Source organism: Camelus ferus, chromosome 20 (assembly GCF_009834535.1).
Source record: "Camelus ferus isolate YT-003-E chromosome 20, BCGSAC_Cfer_1.0, whole genome shotgun sequence".
Classification (NCBI taxonomy): Eukaryota; Metazoa; Chordata; class Mammalia; order Artiodactyla; family Camelidae; genus Camelus; species Camelus ferus.
Genome location: NC_045715.1, coordinates 9,277,246 through 9,297,428, shown reverse-complemented (window position 1 = coordinate 9,297,428; position 20,183 = coordinate 9,277,246). Strand labels below are relative to the sequence as shown.

The 20,183-nt window shown below is 35.4% G+C and overlaps 1 protein-coding gene across 2 annotated transcripts in view; it reads left to right on the top strand.

Annotated features, from left to right (window-relative positions):
• Positions 1-20,183, top strand: part of RANBP9 (RAN binding protein 9) — a 73,814-nt gene that overhangs the window by 37,262 nt on the left and 16,369 nt on the right. For both annotated transcript variants that reach the window (XM_032462511.1, XM_032462512.1), the window contains exons 3-8: positions 2,161-2,213; positions 3,153-3,320; positions 7,549-7,571; positions 14,430-14,614; positions 17,089-17,201; positions 18,488-18,596. In XM_032462511.1, the coding sequence (XP_032318402.1) occupies positions 2,161-2,213; positions 3,153-3,320; positions 7,549-7,571; positions 14,430-14,614; positions 17,089-17,201; positions 18,488-18,596 (651 nt within the window). The remainder of the gene's footprint in view (positions 1-2,160; positions 2,214-3,152; positions 3,321-7,548; positions 7,572-14,429; positions 14,615-17,088; positions 17,202-18,487; positions 18,597-20,183) is intronic.

The window sequence follows — 20,183 nt, the reverse complement described above, 5'->3', positions numbered from 1 at the left end:
CATTAGAGTTTCCAGGTTCTGTCTTCAAGGCAATATTGGGAGTATTGCAGATTCAGTCATGGATCCATTCAACAATGTTATCCAGACCCTAGTCAAGAGGCTGCTACTTTCCCCTTCCCCAGCTAGGCCAAAGGGTCATATAAGCTTTAGCCGAGGCAACAGGTGGTGTCGGTGTTTTCTTATCCTCCTTCCAGGAGGGGAAGCCTATTCCAGGTGTTGGCTTTAAGCAGTGAGTGTGGCACCTGATCTGCTTGTGGAGCCATTTTGTTCTTTGTTTCCTCAGAAGGAGAAACTCCTACCCAGTAGTGAGTGCCCACAGGCCCAGAGTTGTATCCCTGCTCATAGCTTTGTGTTTCTTCTCAAGATTATCTTGTGACTTACTACTTTTTTTTTTAAATAAATAATTACATTGTATATTATATTTGGACCAAAGAGGCGGAATGAGAATACCAACTTAAAAACTTTTTTCTAATGACTCTTGACTAGACACACAAAATGTTGTTTCTTAATGTTTGTCGTTCTTGTGTCATTTGACACATACTCTTACTAGTAATATTGCTCTTGTAAATTCCATTGCCTATGAGTTTTGTTATGTAGTAGGACAAACACTAAGTTGTTTTTCTTTTTAAAAATTTCCTCTTAATCAAAATTCTCTATTTTCCCGTATGAACTTTAAAATCACTTTTTCTAGTTCAAAAAATTTATTTGGAGTCTATCTTGAACTTCATTATGTGTATATATTAATTTTAGAAAGATTGCTATTTTTATGCTGTCCAGTTATCAGGATACCTAAAATACACATTTACTTACTGCTTTTAGAATACTGTTTTTGAGCCTTACTTGAACTCTTTATTCCCATTTAAAAAGTTTCTGTAGTTATTATGCTTGGTCTGTCTATACATACCACTTCATTTCTCTAGCTGCTTATTCTCTAGAAGAGAAATAAAAATGTTTTTCTTACATTCAGTCATTTTGTCAAAATACACAATTCTAGAAGCTTTTAGTAGGTTCCATAGTTTCCTACCTACATAATCATAGCAACAACAAATTAAGATAATTTTATATCTTCTAAAATTTATACTGGTTATTTAGCTTTCTTATTAAACTAAAACCTTCAAAATGGTGTTTAACAGTTGTATGCATCTCTGTGTTGTTGATTCTAGTGGAAATGCCTTCAGTGTTTCACTGTTGAATACCTTACTTGCTATATTAGATTTGGAAAAAAAGATACCATGTTTAAATAGTGCCTTTCATTCTTATTGGAGTTTTTATTAGGAGTGGTAGCTGAAATTTGTCAAATGCCATTTTAATCTTGATACAATCACAGTCAACTACCTTTTAACAAATTGGATCAGTTTGCTTTTTTATTGTTTTTCTTTTTTCAACTGTTATTTATAAGTATATTTCTTTATACTTCCCTGTCTTTGAACTGTCCTTAGCAAGTTTTATTAATATTTTATAAACTTTAAAAAATGAATTGCATACCTTAATAATGACCTTTTCTCTTGTATTTCTTTTGTAGAGATAATTTTATTCTAGTGTTTCATAAATTAATAATTAAGAGTCCCATGTTTAGGTACATTTTGTCAATTTGTCAAAACATTTTTGGAAAACCAATATATAGATTCTGCATGGCACCTATTTTTCATGTAATTCTGTTAAGTATTTCATATATTTTTATATGAACTGGACATTTTTTTCCAATAGGTCTCCATGTTCTTGTATGTGGAGACTAGATTTTTACTGCGTCCTTTTGGAACACATTTGTTTCTTAACATTGCTTTTTTCTTCCACAAGTTCCTCTATACTTTTTGTTAGAAGTATTAATTCTAAATATTTATATGTAGATAGGTAGATATAATCCTAAATATTTATAGGTGACGATAAGTTGGAAAGATTTCTATAGTTGTTAGAGTGCAGAAGTGTTAGTAATACTTTGGGTATATTTATGGATGATTGCTATAGGAGTTTACTGTGAACTTGGGTTTTGTTATCGCTTAATATTGCCCTCTTTGCTATTTCATGAATCCTGATAACGTTTTTGTAGCTACCCTGTGAGTTTCATTTGGGCTTGGTTCTGAAAATGTTTTGAGAGTGTTTGGTAATTTATACATATGTGACTCTAATAACCTGCTTTGCTTTCTTCCTTTTTTTAAACAGTTACATGGGAATTGGTCTTTCTGCTCAAGGAGTGAACATGAACAGACTACCAGGTACATTATGACTGAATGCAGTACAGTCTTATGGCCAACTCTGGCTAAAAATTTCGAGTAGTAATTTAAAATAGTTAAGTACATTAATCTTCTGTATTTTAAATCACTTACGAGTTCAAAGTGGCAGCTGAGTGGTTTTAATAAATTTTATGCTATTTAGCAAAACATAACATATATGCCATGCTTTGTTTTGTTTTGCTTGTTTTTGTTTTGTTTTTAGGTATTTTCAACTTCCAGTACATGGTCATACCAAAGACTTTAAATATTTTAATGTGGGTTGGTTCTGTTTCTTACCCAGCATATTCCTGGCTTTTAACTCATTTTTGCTTGTTTAATATTCTGGGAATGAAGACTGATACTAAAAGTAAACTAAGGACAGTGTGAATGGCAAAACTGTTTCCCCGAACCATTAATCATATGCAAGTGATTCTTAGATTATATTTTCTGTATTTTGTTCACTAATGTTAAAAATTAACCTTGGGGAAAAGTTTTTGAAAATTGAAAGAAAAATGTCCTATTTTATATTTAACTCTGTGTGTGTGTGTGTGTGTGTGTGTGTGTGTGTGTATGTGTGTGTGTTTAAACCAAATCAAAGCAAAATTCCTTTGGTCTGTTAGCAAAGGAAGTATGCGTGGAAAAATGTCTTGCCATGTTTTTTTTTTTTTTTCTTTTTTTTTTCCCTGGTAGTTGTCCTCTCTGTTTAAGACATGCTTTAGCATTCTGCGTGGCAAATTTACTTTCCTTAACATTGTAAGCAGTATTTTAATATGGAAGTTATGTTGTGTAATTGTTGAAAATTTACATGTCCTTTTGGGAATTTTATCTTTGTACTATCTGTTGTAGTACTGTTCTTGCTTATCTTGTTATACTCTTGGTGACTAACTGTAGTATAGAGGAACCTTACTTTTCACTGTAAATATACTGGAACTTTCTCTTTAGGCTGGGATAAACATTCATATGGTTATCATGGTGATGATGGACATTCATTTTGTTCTTCTGGAACGGGACAACCTTATGGACCAACTTTTACAACTGGTGATGTCATTGGCTGTTGTGTTAACCTTATCAACAATACCTGCTTCTACACCAAGAATGGACATAGTTTAGGTACTAAGATAATGAATTGCATGTAAAATAACCAGATGTTGTGATTATTGTACTTACAGCATGGTAATTGTACTTATTGTGTGATTCTTCTTTTACGAATAGATGCCCCTGGAAATGATTACTTTGTTCCTTCTAGGTGGGAGTTGAGGAAATGGTCAATATTTAAATCTAAAGTATGATGGGTCCACATTCAACTAAAAGCCCTTATTTTTTTTTTTAACAATGAAAGCCACATTGTATCACATATTTAGGACTAACTAGAAATAACCTTCATGCTCAGATATTTATTCTAGTAATAGAAATGCTGAGTGTTTTCTACTTTGCTTTGAATTAAGTCCTTCACAATCTGATCCAGTGCTCTAGGTAACAGGTGGTAAGAAAAAAGGGCCGTCAGTTTTTAGTAGAGTGTGGGGGTAATAACAAAGCTAGGAAAAGCTTGGTGCTCCCAACCAAATGAAGAGTGTTGACATATGGACGAATCAGGCCTATAACAGATTGATAAGGGATGGTGACTACAAGTTAGTTCTGCAAAAGGGAGCAGAATTCAAATAAGCAAGTAACAGCAAAACTTGTAAAAGACAGGTGGCAAATAAATAGATTAATAAAAGCATGAGCAAATCTATTCGTTGTAAGACTGACAAGAAATAAGGAATTCTATTTGAATAATACCCATGATACTTCAGATTTAAAATTATGTGTGGTTGTTAGGCTCCCTTTTCTTAGAAGTTTTTTGTTTTTCGTTTTTGTATTGCAGAAAGTATAAAGGGTAGCAAGACTAATGCTTTAAAAATAAAAAGGTTTCACATTATTTTACTGTTTGAAACATCCTTGATTCAGAATAGCAAATTATTTCTGATGAGGTGAAGTGAAAGAAAGCAAAAACTAAGTAACCCCAGAAGGCAAACATTTCAGGTTGCATATAAATCATATTTAAAAATTAAGCTGAAAATAGTATGCTTAGACATATAATAAATGTTCTTTAATATAACACAAAAAACTATTCTGGAATTTCATAGTATAAAATCCTAACTCTTTGGCTACATTAGTAATAGTTATTCTTTTTTTAAAGTATCTCAACATACTCCTTATATAAAGTTGTTATTTATATTCAGTTTAAAATTTTTCCTTCTGATTTTTAATACTGATTCTAAAGTCCTGTGCTATCTGACTTAAAGGTTGTAGCAAGTGCACAGAGATTCTTAGGTTCACTTTGGAACAAAAAAATGATAAAGAATGCATGCAGATTATGTGTATCTATGATTTGATTGTTGTGGCCAGCTGGTTCCCAGGAGGATACAGCCCTTCTAGTTTATTTGTTACTATTCCAGCCCTGACTTATCAAAGCAAACTGGGATGGTCCTTGTTGGCTTGGCTGCTTAAGATAATTTAAAATCTTAAACCAGGAGAAATGACCTTTGGTTCAAAGGTGCAAAAGAAGACATTTTTAAAACCAAAATTTATCTTTTTAGTTATAAACTTTATTCCAGAGGAGAAGTGTTAGGAGATGAGATCATAGATGATGTGCTATAATTTTTTTCTTACTAGATTTTCCCAGGCATTTACATTGAAATTTTCTCTTGAGTAAGAAAGCTATTTTAAAAATGTAAGATGTTATTTAAGAAAAGGGTACCTAATGATGGAATCACATGCTAATATTAAGTAACTTTGAAACATTTGTCATTATTCCATCATAAATTTAATTAACGTGTATTAAGCATGTAAAGAGGCAGTAAAACAGTGGTCAGTGTGGTTCTTCAGTTGCCTGGGATTTATCCTGGTGTGGCCGTATAACCTTATGCAAGTTTCTTTTCTGTGCCTCAGATCATAAAGTAGGATCACTAAAATGCTGACCTTATTAAGGTTGTTAGAGCAAACTGAAATGATGCATGTGAAATTCTTAAGTGATTGTCTAGCGCATAGTGAGTACTCACTAAATGTTGTCTACTGTCATTTGCCAGACACTGGGCCAGGTGCTGGGGATGCAGTGATAAAACATTGGTGCACAAAAATTATTCCTCTAGAGCAGAGGTCAGCAAGCTATAGCCCATGGGCTAAATCAGTCTCCTGTCAGTTTTTTAAATAAAGTTTCATTGCAACACAGCCACACCCATTTATTTATGCACTGTATATGGCTGATTTCCTGCTACGATAGCAGAATTGGGTAGTTGAAACAGAGATCACATGGCCTAGAGAGCAGAAAACATTACTCTCTGGCCCTTTACCGGAGCAGTGTGGAGCAGTGTGCTTATCTCTGGTCCAGATTCTAGCATCTAGAAGATACAGTATTATTCAGTTACTTTTCTCTTGTATTTCCTGAAGTGGATAATTTCTACCCAAAAGCTAATATATCTTTAATTTCTGTTTCCTGAAAATTTTCAAAATTTTTATTTACTTACCATATAAAGAGAAATGGAAAGTTTTTGAGAAAATAATTAAAGGAGAAACATTTCAGTACGCAAGTTTTTGAAATTTTTTGACTTTGTTTTGTTTATCATTCATCAGTTGAAGATCACTTTTCAGAAAGCCTCTTGACAGATTGGGAAACTAGGAAGAAAACTGTTTTCTGTGTAAAATGTAAATAATTACACAACTTGTTAAAATGGCAACTTTGCGGTCTGAATCTGTGTGTAGGCTGTGGTGCTGTAGGTGGCAGTGTTCAGAGGTGTGAGTCTGTGGAACCAGGCTGAATTTTTCATTAGAGTTTTTGGTAAAGTAAGGATTTCAGTAATTACTGACAAAAGGAAATTTTGCTAAAACAGTATAAATTTAGACCGTCTTTGTTACCAATAGATATTTTCGAGGAAAATAACTGATTAGGCTTCTGTTTTATAAAAAATTATTTTATACAGTGTATGATAGTATTTTATTTATTCTCTTGTTTTCTGTATCCTTTTTAGTTTTCTGAAATTTTTTAGAATAACTTGTTGTATTTGTTTGGCCCTCAAGTCATTTTGCGTTCTATTTATTAATGAAGCTCAAGGTAATCGGAATGTTTTAAGGAGGATGGGGAGAACTCCAGCATTGCTTTTCCTTTTGACAGGCCAACATGAATTACTAGTTTTTAAAAGTCATGAAATCAGTAGTTTTTAATTACAAAGGACTATTTTTATACATTTTACACATTTATTTAAAAGCATATATAATAGGGATTTAATAGTCAGTTTCCCTTCTAACTTTCTTACTTTAATAAGTAGAGTCAGATAGTTGTGTTTTTCTGGTTACAGCACGATTACAGAGCCACAGAATCCCAAGTGGGAAGAGACCTTAATGATAACTTCACAGAAGGGCCCCCATTTTTTAGATGGTGCTCAACACCATAGAGGTAGTGGTGCTGGCCTAGTTTTATTTTGTTTTAATGTGTGTTCAGAAAGGATTGTGATTAACTGAGTCACCAACACCACCCTTCTTGTTATTCTAGAGCTCAGTCTTTTTAAATATATGAATGAGGTCCTACAGAGATATTTGGTTTGTTTATTATCTTATTTTTGCCTAAGTAATGTATCTAAATATTTGAAGGGAGATTATTACGCCATCACTTTGGGACGTCAGTAGATTTATTCCAGTGTATTGCCAATATTCAAATGTATTTGGTACACAACTGTGGAAACTACTATCAAAGGACATTCCAGAGAAATTCTCGACTATATAAATCTGTGCCCTTTGAAAGAGGAATTAGTTCTTTTTTCAGAGTAGTCAGAAGTTATTTGCAAGTATACTTTTATAAGTTTTGTTTTTTAAAGAAACAGGTGCTGTATTTTCTGTTTACCTTTTCTTGTTTTGGGTAACAGAAAATCTTTTCCCCTCAAAATTACTTAAAAGCTAAGTCGAAGTAAGGAAGATTAAATAATAAGGCTGGGTGAAGCAGCTTAGGTGTAGGGCAGAAATTAAATGACTGTTTTGCAACCAGTTTTCTTACGTGGTTCTTAACATAGCTCTGAAGATATATTCTGAAACCTTTTCAGAAATCCTGGAGGCAGCAGCAGCCCCCAGAGATAAGACTGGTGTGTAACTAACAAGAAAGATGAGCTTGGAAGGGGCCAGCATTCTCTCAGTCCTGCTAAGCATTACTGAGAAAAAAATTTGTCTTGTTATTTTATATTTAGGTTTTTAGTTTTTTCTTCTTTTGCTATTCTTTCCCTTCTTTTTTAGTTAAATTCAGCTTGTCAGCGTATTCTGCCCTTGAAAAACAGCTTCTAATGCCACTTTTTTTTTTCTTTTTCCTTTTCAGGTATTGCTTTCACTGACTTACCGGTAAGACATAATTTCTTATAAAAGTAGTTTTACATTTTTAATTGAAAGAAGTATAAAGAAACTAGTGCTAATCATGTTTAAAACACAGTCTTACTGATAATTACTCAGTTTACATGTGGTGCCATGCACAGACTGGAGCTCCTTTCTTGAGCCACCATTGTTGTAGTCCTTCAGAACTCAGGCTCCAAAGTGCGCTGGACACCATTGCCCAGGGGAACTGAGTTGCAGCTAAAAACTACGTTGGAAATGATCATTTAAAACATGCTTTTCAGTATCACTGTGGATTCATTCAGAATGTTTCTTTGCTATTGCTGGGCTTTTCAGCAAGTGTCTGTACAATTCTCGCCCTTTACGAATTGAGTGTGTGCTGAGTGCCACTGTGTGGCGGGTTCTGGGCCTGGGATTCAGAGGTCTCTGTCCTCTTGGAGTATTCAGGCTGAGGAAGTCAGAGAATAAACTGAACGTTAAAAATATTTTAAAAGGTTTTAAGTACTTTTTAAAGAAGGAGAAAAAACAGAGCGTGGGAATACCGAAGACAGCATGGGTTGTACAAGTTGTTCCCTTTGCTCAAGGTAAGACTTGAGCAGAGACTTCTGGGGACGCGAGGGAGCTGACTAATAGATATGTAGAGTGAGAATGTTCCAGGCGGAGAGAATGATTAGGGAATGGTACTAAGGCGGGAGCTCATCTGGCGTGTTTGAAGAATAGCAGGAAGTGGGTACGGAGACATGGGAGGAGGCAGTGGGATGAGTCAGAGATGATGGTGGGGAGGACCAGTAGATCCTCTAGACCTTGGGGGCCATTGTAAGGCCTGGGCCATTCGCTCAGATAAACTGTAGGGGGAGTAGGGGTGGAAGCATGCTGCCCTGTGAGGGGCTGTTGCAGAAATTCAGGCAAGAAATGATGGTGACTTGGCATAACTAGGGGTGTAAGGCATGGTTTGATTCCAGATGCCTTAGTTACCAAATCTAAGACGCTTGTCAGTTGTAATATGCGTCGTATCTGCCCTAAGGTGGGAGGGGAAACCAACAAACTAATAAACTTGTGAGACAGTGCTCTCTTGTCATTTAGAATGTATATTTTACATTCACTGAATGATCTCTTCAGGTATTTAAATGTGTATTTTTAGTCAGCATCACTTCCTACACACCTAAAAATGATGCAGTAAGCAATATAAATTAAGGTACTCCCCAGACTTCGTCACGTTCAGAATCCAACCTTTTACGGCACTTGCGTAGATTTAAGTCCCTGGTTGTCTGCGTGATACTGTCTTCTCTGCCTTCAAGAACATTTCTTTAGAGTTCTCCATTATGTCTCTGACATTTGCTTTCAAGCTCCTGATCACATGGTGCCAGGTTTTACACCCTCACTTTCTTCATACGACCAGAAGGTATTAAACTAAAGGTTTCCCGACCCAACCAGGACTCTGACATTCCTTTCTCAATGGGTCAATAGTGGCTTATTGACTAAAGTGTCTTAGGGGTTGCACTTATCCAGCCGTTTGAGGGAGAAAAATCAAGACCCAGAGTTTCGGTGAACTCGTTCTTCAGCAGGTTCCCACCAGTGCAGGCGGCGACCGCTGCTGCATCATGACAGCTGCCCTACCGGCGGCCGTGCGGTGCCGCTGACTGTAGATGATTCCAGCCTCAAGTATAGACCCCCAATCTGTAGATTATTAATCTCCCTGAAGCAAATGCTAGAAAAAAACAGAAGAAATCAAAGTTATAATAGAACGAAACAACTTTGCTAAGCTAGAGAAAGTTTGGGGTCTACAGATCAAAATTGCTCATCAAGAAGCATTATTTGATGAGCAGTGATGGAGAACACTTGTTTATCTTTTAGAAAAAATACATAATCTTAAGATTTTGTCTATATTTATACTAAAGCAAGTTTCAGATGAGTTAAATGAGTGATAAATACTAAATAAATAAACAAGATTTTTTAAAAATCTGAGAGCCAAGAGAATTTTCTGATGGATTGCATGTGAAAATGTGAGAGAGAAGATTTGACTTCAAGATTGTTGGCCTGAGGAAAGAGTGGAGATGCCATTTACTGATACGGAGAAGGCTGTATTTTAGGTGGAGGAGGTTTTGAGGAGGGAATCAGGGTTCAATTTTGGGTAAGTTAAATGGACTTGTCAGGCATGCAGTCCAGGCTATACAAGCCTGGAATTCAAAAGACTAATCTGTTCTGAAGATGAAAATTTGGGAGCCATTGGCATTTCAGTGTTTAAATTTAAAGTCATGGGACTGGATGAGATCAACAAGGGAGCATGTGTAGGCTGAGAAATAGAGCAAGGGCTGAGTCCTGGGGCGTGCCGTAGTGGGGAGAAGAAAAGGAACCAGCAGAGTGAAATTGAGGAGTAACAAGCAGTCGGTGAGGTAGGAGAAAGACTAAGAGTTGGGTGTCTTCAAAGCCAAGTGAAGAAAATATATCCAGAAGGAAGGAGAAATCAGCTGTGTCCAGTGCCACTACAATACATCACATAAGACCAGGACTGAGATTCGACTAGTGGATTTCGCAGAGTGGCAGTCACTGGTGACCTTGCCAAGAGAGTTTCAGCAGAGTGATGGAGAAGTCCTGATTGGAAAGGTTTTAAGAAAGAGTAGGAATATAGAGTATGGACAATGCTGGAGGATTCTGATCACAGTGGGAAGTAAAGAAATGGGATGTGGTGGTTGTAGGAGACGTTTTGTAGATTTAGCAGGGTGTTTGCTGATGAGGAGGACTCAGCAGCAGGAAGAACAGTTAGTGTTGTATACAGAAAGGAAAAGTAACAGCGATCATGTCCTTGAGCGGACAAGGGAAGTGACAGCGAGTAAGTGGGAAGTGGGGCTTCAGAGAAGAGCATCTGTGGTGGGGATGGGGGGCTGTAGGTGCAGATGCTGGTAGGTGGGTTCATGTGGCTCAGAACTGTTGTAAAGGTTTTGCTAAGACCCTGCGTTTCATTTGGAGTTGGTTAGAGTATCTGGTTCGGGTGTTTTTCCTTCCTCCTTTTTTTGTGGCACTAAGCAAGTAAAACCAGCTTGCCGGAGTTAGGAGGGTTTGTTCCTCATTGATGGTGGTGGACGTTTGGAAAGGGCTCAGCTAGTTGTAGACACGGTGACTGCTTTTGTGTTGCCTTCGCATCGCTTTCTGTCCCACTTTAGAATCACCAGTTATGTTTTTTGCCTCGTCTGTAATTAACCAAGGATGATATTCAGCTCTGTCGCAGTGGGTAAAGTGGTGGTTTATGGTGGTGGTTGTAAGCTTTCTTTTAATGTAGTGGTTCTGAGAGCTCTTTATTTTTATGACTGTGAGATCTTCTGGGACTTCCACATGCAACATATCATTCTTCTTAAAAAGGAAGGAAAAAGTTAGTCTTTCTCTTAAAGGTACCACCAAACAAGTATTTATGTTTTGTACCTGAGATCTCTCACTAGCGAGTCATAGCACTCAGTCCTGGTGGAGAACAGAGTTATAGAAACACAGTTCAGCTATCATGGGACGTAGGGTGTTTTACATCTCTGAAAAACCTTAGATGCTTTTCAGAGTAATCTTTCTTCCCCAGCTCACCTCACCAGTTTGAGAAACATCCATCTATAAACTAATTCAGTTTGGAATTAGAGAAATTCCTTTTGTTCTGGAAGCTATTCACGTTTAAAATGAGGCCACTTTCCAGTTCCTTAGTCTCATTTGAAATCTACTTTTTATAGATACATTTACTTTCATTTTCATTAGGAAAAAATCTTTTAAATATAAGAGAACAAAACTCTGATATTGAGAATATGACTTTTACTGTGTATACTGGCTTTTGAATAGTATTTTTAGTAACTTCATCTTTCATGGGATAATAGAAATGAGACCCACATATTTTTCTATTCTCTTGATAGAGACTTTAATTATTTTCACTTATGTCTAATTCTACATAGGCAAGAGTGATTTTTTTTTTTTTAATTTAGAAACAGTTTCTGAGAAAACATTGTTTTACATAAATCCACTGTCTGGATACATGCTGTAGCATGGATGAACCTTGAGAACATTATACTAAATGAAAGAAGCCAGTCACGAAAGACCACGTTTCATAATTCTGTTGATCTGAAGTATCCAGAATAGGCAAATCAGTAGAGTCAAAAAGTAGGTTAGTGGTTGTCAGGGGTTAGGGGATGTGGGTCATAGGGAGTGACTGCTACTAAGTATGGGGTTATTTCTTAGAGTGATGAGAATGTAAAAGTAGACAGTGGTGATGGCTGCACAGCTCGGTGACTGTACTAAAAACCATTGCATTGTTATTTTATTCTGTTTTTAGATATCTATAATCTAGCAAGGTAAAAAAGTCTGTTGTATTTTTTAAAAATTATAGTTTAGCCAGTTACAAGCTATGTCCTTAATAATCTCTTCCCTTCAGATTCTTCAGTTTTAAGGTTGAGTAAGTCGTATAAAAGTTACAGGTATTTTCATTGAGGCCAAGCTAACTTTGTCATTTTTAGTTTTTTACCACTTTCTGATTACAGGAACTTCACAGATAGTGTTATATATTCAAGTAATAAAAGAAATGTTTATACATACAGTAATGTAAACAAGAGAAATTCCTTATAATCCCAGGTTCTTTAGATAGAATGATTGTGCTGAGGGTCTGTCCTTCGGGCCTGTTTGAACTTACATTAGCCAGTGTGTCCATTATATCAGCATACAAATCTTTTACTCTTCTTTTTGCTTGTTTTTATAATATCTTACTGTATGATGTACTACCACAATTCTAAGATACATATTTTTCATATTTTAATGTTCATGAAATAGGATGCAATTTAGAATCTGTGGCCTGTCAGAGTTTAGTGACTAGTGTTTTTTTCTTAGACATAATGTTGGTTAAGTCCTGGAGTTACTGGAGTCTGAGGTTCAGTGATATGTGGTATATAATGTCACCTATGACTGGACCTTTTTAGTTTTTTATTTGCTGTTACAACTAATGCTGCAGGACATATATCTTTGCACATGTTTGTTTTTCTGTGAGATTAAATTCTTACAAGTGAAATTGCTTTGTCAGCTTTATATTGGCTCACATTTCTGTATACAGTGGCTGAGGGGGCTTATTTTCTCAGTCTTCATCCACACTGGGTATGTCTCAGTCTTTTAAATCTTACGTGCAAAAAAATCTTATTTTAATTTGCTTTTTTAAAAATTGAGTTTGTGTCTCTTCATATTTTTATTGTCATTTTATATTTCTTCCTAAAATTGCCAATATATTGCCAGTTTAAAAATTTTGAACTAGTAATCTTTGTCCTCCAGTATTGTGAGAATATTTTTTGTATTTGGAATATTGATCTTTTATTATATATGTGACAGATTTTTTTCTATGAAGTCCATTTGTCTTGACATAAGAGTGTTTGGCTTTATATATTATTGTTTTAAAGTATGTCATAATTTTGTAATGGGCTTTAATGGAAAGAGTCCTATGCTTGGAGTAGGGAACCATGAACAAGCTGTGTGCTTTTGGATAAATCCTTAAGCTCTTGAGGTCTTGGTTTTCTCACTGGTGAACTGAGAAGGTTGTAATAAGCGTCTCACTTGTCTTAGCTTAAAATTCTGTTAACCTGCTAGTTTTGTTGATTATGAAAAATCAGTACATTTGTGTACATTGCAGTATCATTTATTTCCCTAATCCAGTGTGACTATATTTCTCAATATTTTGGAACAGTACATGCCTTTTGTTTTTGATTTGGTTGCTTGGTCGGTCAGTTAATTTTAAAAACACTGTCTTAGCTTTTTGCAGTAAAATCTAAGCGTCTTATATTTATACACAGATTATCCTCTTAATCTTTACCTGAATTTGTACTGAGAATACTTGTGATAACCATTAAAACAAACAAGGCATAAATACAGAGAATAAAGATGAAGTAGGACTTGGAGTAATAAAAAGAAAAATTGAACTTAGAGTTGGTATCAGATAAACCTGTGTTCCAAGTCTGCCATACTGTAGAATGACCACGAGCAAGTTAATTTACCCCTAGTCCTCAATTTCTGTATCTTTGTAATGCAAATAATAATAATGACTTAACAGAATTATAATGATTAAACCCTGTCATTTAGTAGACATTCAGTAACTTATTCCCCCCTTTAGATTAACAGCTAGTGATAGAGCCAAAAGAAGGACTCCTGTCTTTTTTGAACACATACTTGAAGCTACTAAACTTGATTGTTTAGCCTTGAAATCTTGGAGTGTATCTTGGGTTAAATGCATTTCTTATGAATTTGAATGTTTAACTCCATCCTTTCCCTTTCTTGAAATAAGTGGATTTGAGTTCTTTATTTTTATATAAAGGACCTCTACCCCTAATGGTACTGTTTTGCTTGTAATCCTTATCACCATCCCTTTATAAAGGCATAGCAGATGTACAGATGTGTGAAATTAGTAAACTTAAAATAGTACGTGCCCTGTTAGGATATACTTCTGTGGTAACTAGCTTTCACATGCGGTTTCTAGAAATGCATCACATAGATCATCTATAAAAGGGTAAACCTGGATTATATGTTTATACTTGAACCTCTGTAATTACTATATGACATATTCTTAAGAGCAAGAATGATGTCTTCATTTATTAGAAGTATAATGCCATATGGTCTCTGAATAAATAAGTGGCTTAGGCAGCTACATATTTTTCTTGATAATTAGATTACAGGAAGTGATATTTTTCAGCCAGCATATAATGTGTGTTAGATCATTTGCTTTAGTCTTCTTCTACTAGTTTTTGACTGAGATTTTTAAATATTCATCAAGTAAATTTGTAGTTCTGTTATTTTGAAGATAGCATTTGAAAGAATTGAATGAGTTTTTAACATAAAAAGGATAGATGTTCAGTGAAATGTGTTCTCTTACAGCCAAATTTATATCCTACTGTGGGGCTCCAGACACCAGGAGAAGTTGTTGATGCTAATTTTGGGCAACATCCTTTCGTGTTTGATATAGAAGATTACATGCGAGAGTGGAGAACCAAAATACAGGCACAGATAGACCGGTTTCCTATTGGAGACCGCGAAGGAGAGTGGCAGACCATGATACAAAAGTGAGTGAAGAAATGTGAATTGGCATATTCACAAGTACCGTTTTTATAAAACGTTTCTCCTTTAGGTATGAAAGACTGTTTATTGAAGCTTTTTAATCTATTAATGTATATCCTAGTAATTTTAGTGTATTAGTAATGTTTGGCTGACACACATGCATAATTGTATTTTAGTCTGACTTATTAGTATTTTGCTGGAGGAAATAAAGTGACACTAGATCTCTTAGGTTAGGCTTATTCATTTGCTATCCTGAGAAATAGGATTTAATGATTTAATGATTTCCATAGGTTGCATGGTTCAACTATTAATAGTGCCAATGCAAAAGTAATTTCAGAAAGGTAATTTAGATTGTATAATTCAGCAGTATGGTTTTTGGACATGAAGTTGGCTGTGTTGTTCAGCAGTAATTTAAATATTCATGAGGAAAAAGAATTATTGCTCAATAAGAATAAGCATCAAAATAATAGTGTAGTTTACATTCTGGGAGAGAGACTTGATAGGTACATTTCATGTTTCAGGATTTGGCTAAATTTTTCCAGTGAATGGGTTACTCTGCAAGAGTAATATCAGTTATTTTTGTTTACTAGGACCCCTTTGACCAAAAGCCTCCAGCTTAAGGAATTTTTAAAACTCCATTTACTTGTTGTGTATGCTATTACTAGACATTTAAGAGGAGGTGAAGGGAACATGGAGTGTGGATTCCTTGGTGCAGGTTAAATACTTAGGAGCCAGTAAAGACAGTGGTAGAGGAGGGCAGCAGCAGGCCAAAAGTGGGTGTCGGTTAAAGTACCATAAAACGAATACCCTTTATCACAACGCATTCTTTATAGAAAATTTTCACCTTGTTTTATTAGGAAGCTTTTTATGAAAAAGTAGAATTTCGTTATGGTAGTCAGCAAGAAAATATAGCTCCTATGACAGTCAACTTTTTAGACTACGCCTTTGCTTAGAAGGCTAGAGATAACCCCTGGATGTCAGTAGTACTGAATGGTAGCTCTTAAAACTCAAAATAGTAGAGACTTTAAATAAATACCATTGAGTTTAAATAGTCATTGTCACTATTGTAATCTAACCCAAGAAAATAGCAAAGCTTAAAGATACCGTCAGTCTGAAACAGTTCATCTTAACTGTCTGTATAATTGCTTTGAACCATCTTAAATTTATCAATCTAATAAACCTTTGCATATTTTTTGGAAGAGATGATGATTCTGAAAATAAGCTGCCTCCCTAGGGCTGTTAGCGTCTGGTATGACAGAGCTCGACACTCGCTGAAAGAACACTGGAGCCGACTCAGTATCCCATGGTCGCCAGGAGGTGGGGCTGAGATAGGCTGCGCTCTGAGGGTCACGCCCCTTGGTGCTTTGCCAGCCATTACCACTGAGCGTCGTGGCCGCAGAGTCCTAGAGGGGGCCTTACTTATCTTAATCCTGCAGCCAGGGTCCAGTGAGGGCACCCACGCCTGCCCCATGCTTCACAAAATGACATTGACTGTGACCTCCTGGGAAGTCCATTTTAAAAGGTTCTCCCCTACCCTCTTAAATTAATTTGAACAGTTAGATGAAATAAAATGAAAAATCTGTTTCTTAGAGATCTCCCCCCACCCCTCTCAGTCCCCTTTTCCTGAGCCACTGCTTCCTGTCGTTCTCTAATGGGCCCTTAGTAGTTAGTGCCAGGTGGAGGCAGGTTAGAGTTGAGTATTTACGTATCAAATACATGAGTTAATACTGTTTAGTCAACAGTTTTTCCAACATTTTGTGCTTAGATGTAAGCACCATACTTGTAAATACACTTGGTGGCTTTTTGAAAAATAAAGTTGCTCTTTGGAAGTGTGTCGCTTACACGTAAATCATATTTGAGTAATTCGTCTCCTGTGCACAACCATACTGACTGATTTGGCTAAGAAGGCTGCTCCTCATTGATGAGTGTTATCCCCCTCATAGACTTTGTTCTGGAAGAGTCTCTCTCGGTTCGCCTTAGTATTTTTTGTGTTCACATCTTGAGATTCCATCTTATATAACTGGTGGATAAAGAAAGTGGTTCAGCTCCTGAATACAAAGAGTTAATCTATTGTTTTATTTTACAAAATGCCAACACGTTACTGGGATAAATCATATGATAAAGGTAAAACAGAAATGATGGTTAATATGATTGAATAGGGATGGGAAGGAGAGGGCCTGGGGATTCTGAAATGCTAGGAGTCATCGTCATTTCATGTCCCTGATTCTCTTGTAGTATTTATTTTTAGGGAGAGTAGTCTCAACATAGCATTTGCAGTTATCTTTTTGGAAATAACCACATGAATAAAACAAAATGATTTTTTGAACTTACTTTTTAAGTTGAGGTCATAAAAGCCTTAATTGTTTCAAGGGAATAAGTTGGTTTTGTAACACCAGAGTAGACCTTGTTTATATAAATTATAGTATGAAGGTTGTATTCTCTTGACTAAAAGATGTGTGTTTCTTCTTTTTATTTTAAGAATGGTTTCATCTTACTTAGTCCACCACGGGTACTGTGCTACGGCAGAGGCCTTTGCCAGATCTACAGACCAGACCGTTCTAGAAGAATTAGCTTCCATTAAGAATAGACAAAGTAAGGACCTTGTGGTGCATGGCTAATACTTGTTTGCAGATTATAGGTTTGGTTACATTGATTTTTAGAAATTTTATTTTTTTAATTAAATTTTTTCTAAATATATTAATTTAAAATTGATGCCTCTGAGATTTATTTTTATAATATGTTTGAAGATCAGCTTTAAAAAATTCACAGGATTGTATTAACATTCTGGATATAGAAAGATAATTTTGGAGAAATTTTTGTAAGAAATGTTTACCTTTTTTTTCTTAAAAAATGTTTCGTGCTTTCAGAAAGTAGACATTTAATAAGAAGTGTTTTTTTAATTGGTGAAGTAGTCCCATGGTTTGATGTTAGTGGAGATAATGTGTGAGATAAATTTAAATAGCTTTGCATTAAGATTGCTATCTAAATCTAAGACAGTATTGATCTTAAGTACTTATTGCTTAGGTCCTGGCGCTTTTGGCCAGAGCTGTGGGGCCTGCTTTAACAAGGGCATGTCAGCGTAACTGTTCCACAGCTAGCCATCCTGAAACTGCTGCGCTCAGTCCTTCAGGGAGGGTGTGACTTGATGAGAATTTAGAGATAAAAACAAGACATTATGGGTGAAAACAGAATGTTTACAGGTCACACTGCTGTAATCGCACTGACCACATTGTGCTGTATGTGGCTAATCGTGTGCTTGTCTGTCTGTAAGCCTGGCAGACAGATGATCGCGTCCCCTTGTAGCCTCATCACCTGACACTCAGGGCAGGCTCACTGGGTGTCTGTTGAATTCAGGTCTTACTCAGAGGCTATCATTCTTTTAGTACCAGGTTCAAAAGGTTATAATATTTGATAAGACATTTTGAATATTATTTCTTAAATGTTTCCTATGGCCTTTTTTTAAAAAAACCACATGAGGTGTGACTGACACAGTAAAAGCTGTACATGTTTGGTATATACAGCTTGATGAGTTTGGAGATAAGTGTCTGTCCATGAAACCATCACCACAGCGTATGCTGTAACAAACCCATCCTTTTTAAATCATAATATTTAATGCATCAATATTGCTAAACAGCTATTTTTCCTGTATTACTTGTATGTTAGTTTGATTTTTTTTGTAGTTTATGAAAGTACTTGTTTTTCTAATTTTTTAATTTGTCTGAAAATTTTCCTTGTAATGGAAACTATAAGTTAAAGAAAGAAATGGAAATTAATCACAATAATTAGAGACTTTGTACTAACTTTTTTTTTTTGATGGTCCACTAAGTTTCTATTTCTACTCTTAAAAAATTGATCTTTTGCTTTCTTTTTCTAAATAGGAATTCAGAAATTGGTTTTAGCAGGAAGAATGGGAGAAGCCATTGAAACAACACAGCAGTTATACCCAAGTTTACTTGAAAGAAATCCCAATCTCCTTTTCACATTAAAGTGAGTTTAATAAATGGTATATTGATTATATGTATGTTATATAACCAAAATTATTTTCATGTTTTTATAGTTTTAATTTTTGTTTTACCTTGTTTCAAATATTTAGATATGATTTTATAGTGTAGCACATTTAAGTGACACATTATCCAATACACTTTTGTGTTGAGGACTGTAAGCAGAAGGCACTTTTTCATTTTGTGTTTGCCCTTCTGTCACTCTGTCCCTGTGTTTAAAAATGTTATTTAGAAGGTGGGTATCTATTTTTCCTCCTGTAAATTACCTTATAGTAAGTCTGTGGCATTTTTTAAAAATCACAGTAAAAATAAACATAAAATTTGCCATTTTTACATGTACAGTTTTGTTAAGTACATTCACATTGTTCTTTAGCCACCACCAGCCATTCATTTCCAGAACTTTTCTCATTATCCCAAACTGAAACTTGGTACCCGTTCAACACCAACTCCCCGTGTCTCTCTCCCCCTCAGCTCCTGGCAACTACTGCGTTACTTTCTGTTCCTATAAATTTGAATTTGACTACTCTAGGTACCTCATATAAATGGAATCATAGAATATTTGTCCTTTGTAACTACCTTATTTCACTTAGCATAATGTCCTCAGAGTTCCTTCATGTTGTAGCAGGTGTCAGAATTTCCTTCCTTTTATAGGGTGAATAATACTGTTATATGTATATAGCACATTGTATTTACTCATTCATCTTTCAGTGGACATTGTGTGGCTCCCACTCTTGGTGGTTGTGGATAACGCTGCAGTGGGCACAGGTATACAAATAGTTCTTCTGGGTCTGCACTCAGAAGTGGAATTACTGACCATGTGGTAATTCTGTTTAATTTTTTGGAAATTAGTCCTCACAATTCCACAGCCCAGCACTATTTTACATTCCTACCAACAGTGTACAGGAGTTCCAGTTCCTCCATATTCTTGCCAACACTTGTTATTTTGTTTCTTTTGTGTTGTTTTTTAAATAATAGCCATCCTAATTGGCACTTTTTATTGGTTGTATGAATCTTTGTTATTTTAAAATTTCGGGTGTAATTAAGCATAAGATTTCAACTCTTTGAGAACCAGAAACTCTAAGTCAAATGTTGGAATTGTTTTGATTTAGAATAAAAGTTTAAATATGGCCTGTTTTGGTTAAGAGGCTGCAGATTAGGGACGAAGTTGCAAACTAGGGATGAAGGAAAGCGGGGCATTAGGCTTTTACTTTGTTTGCAGATAGGTGTGTACGTAGAAGTACATTATATTCTTATGTACTATTTGATTTGCTTCCAAGTGTAAATATTATTTTTTAAGTGTGAATATTATTTTGATTAAATCATTTTAACTAAAAAAAATGAGGTCCATTTTGGTTTGTTACAGCTACAGATAGATTTTCATTTTCTTACTAAATCTTGATTAGAGGAGGTACACCATCTTTTGCATTATACTCTCATTTTTCTGGAAAATTTTAAATGTATTCTAAGCAGTACAGGATATGAAACCATATTTAGTATTCCTAGCATACTATCTAAAGGCCATACTGTACAAGTTCTTAAAATATGTTTTTTTAGAAATCTGTTGCTGTTAAGT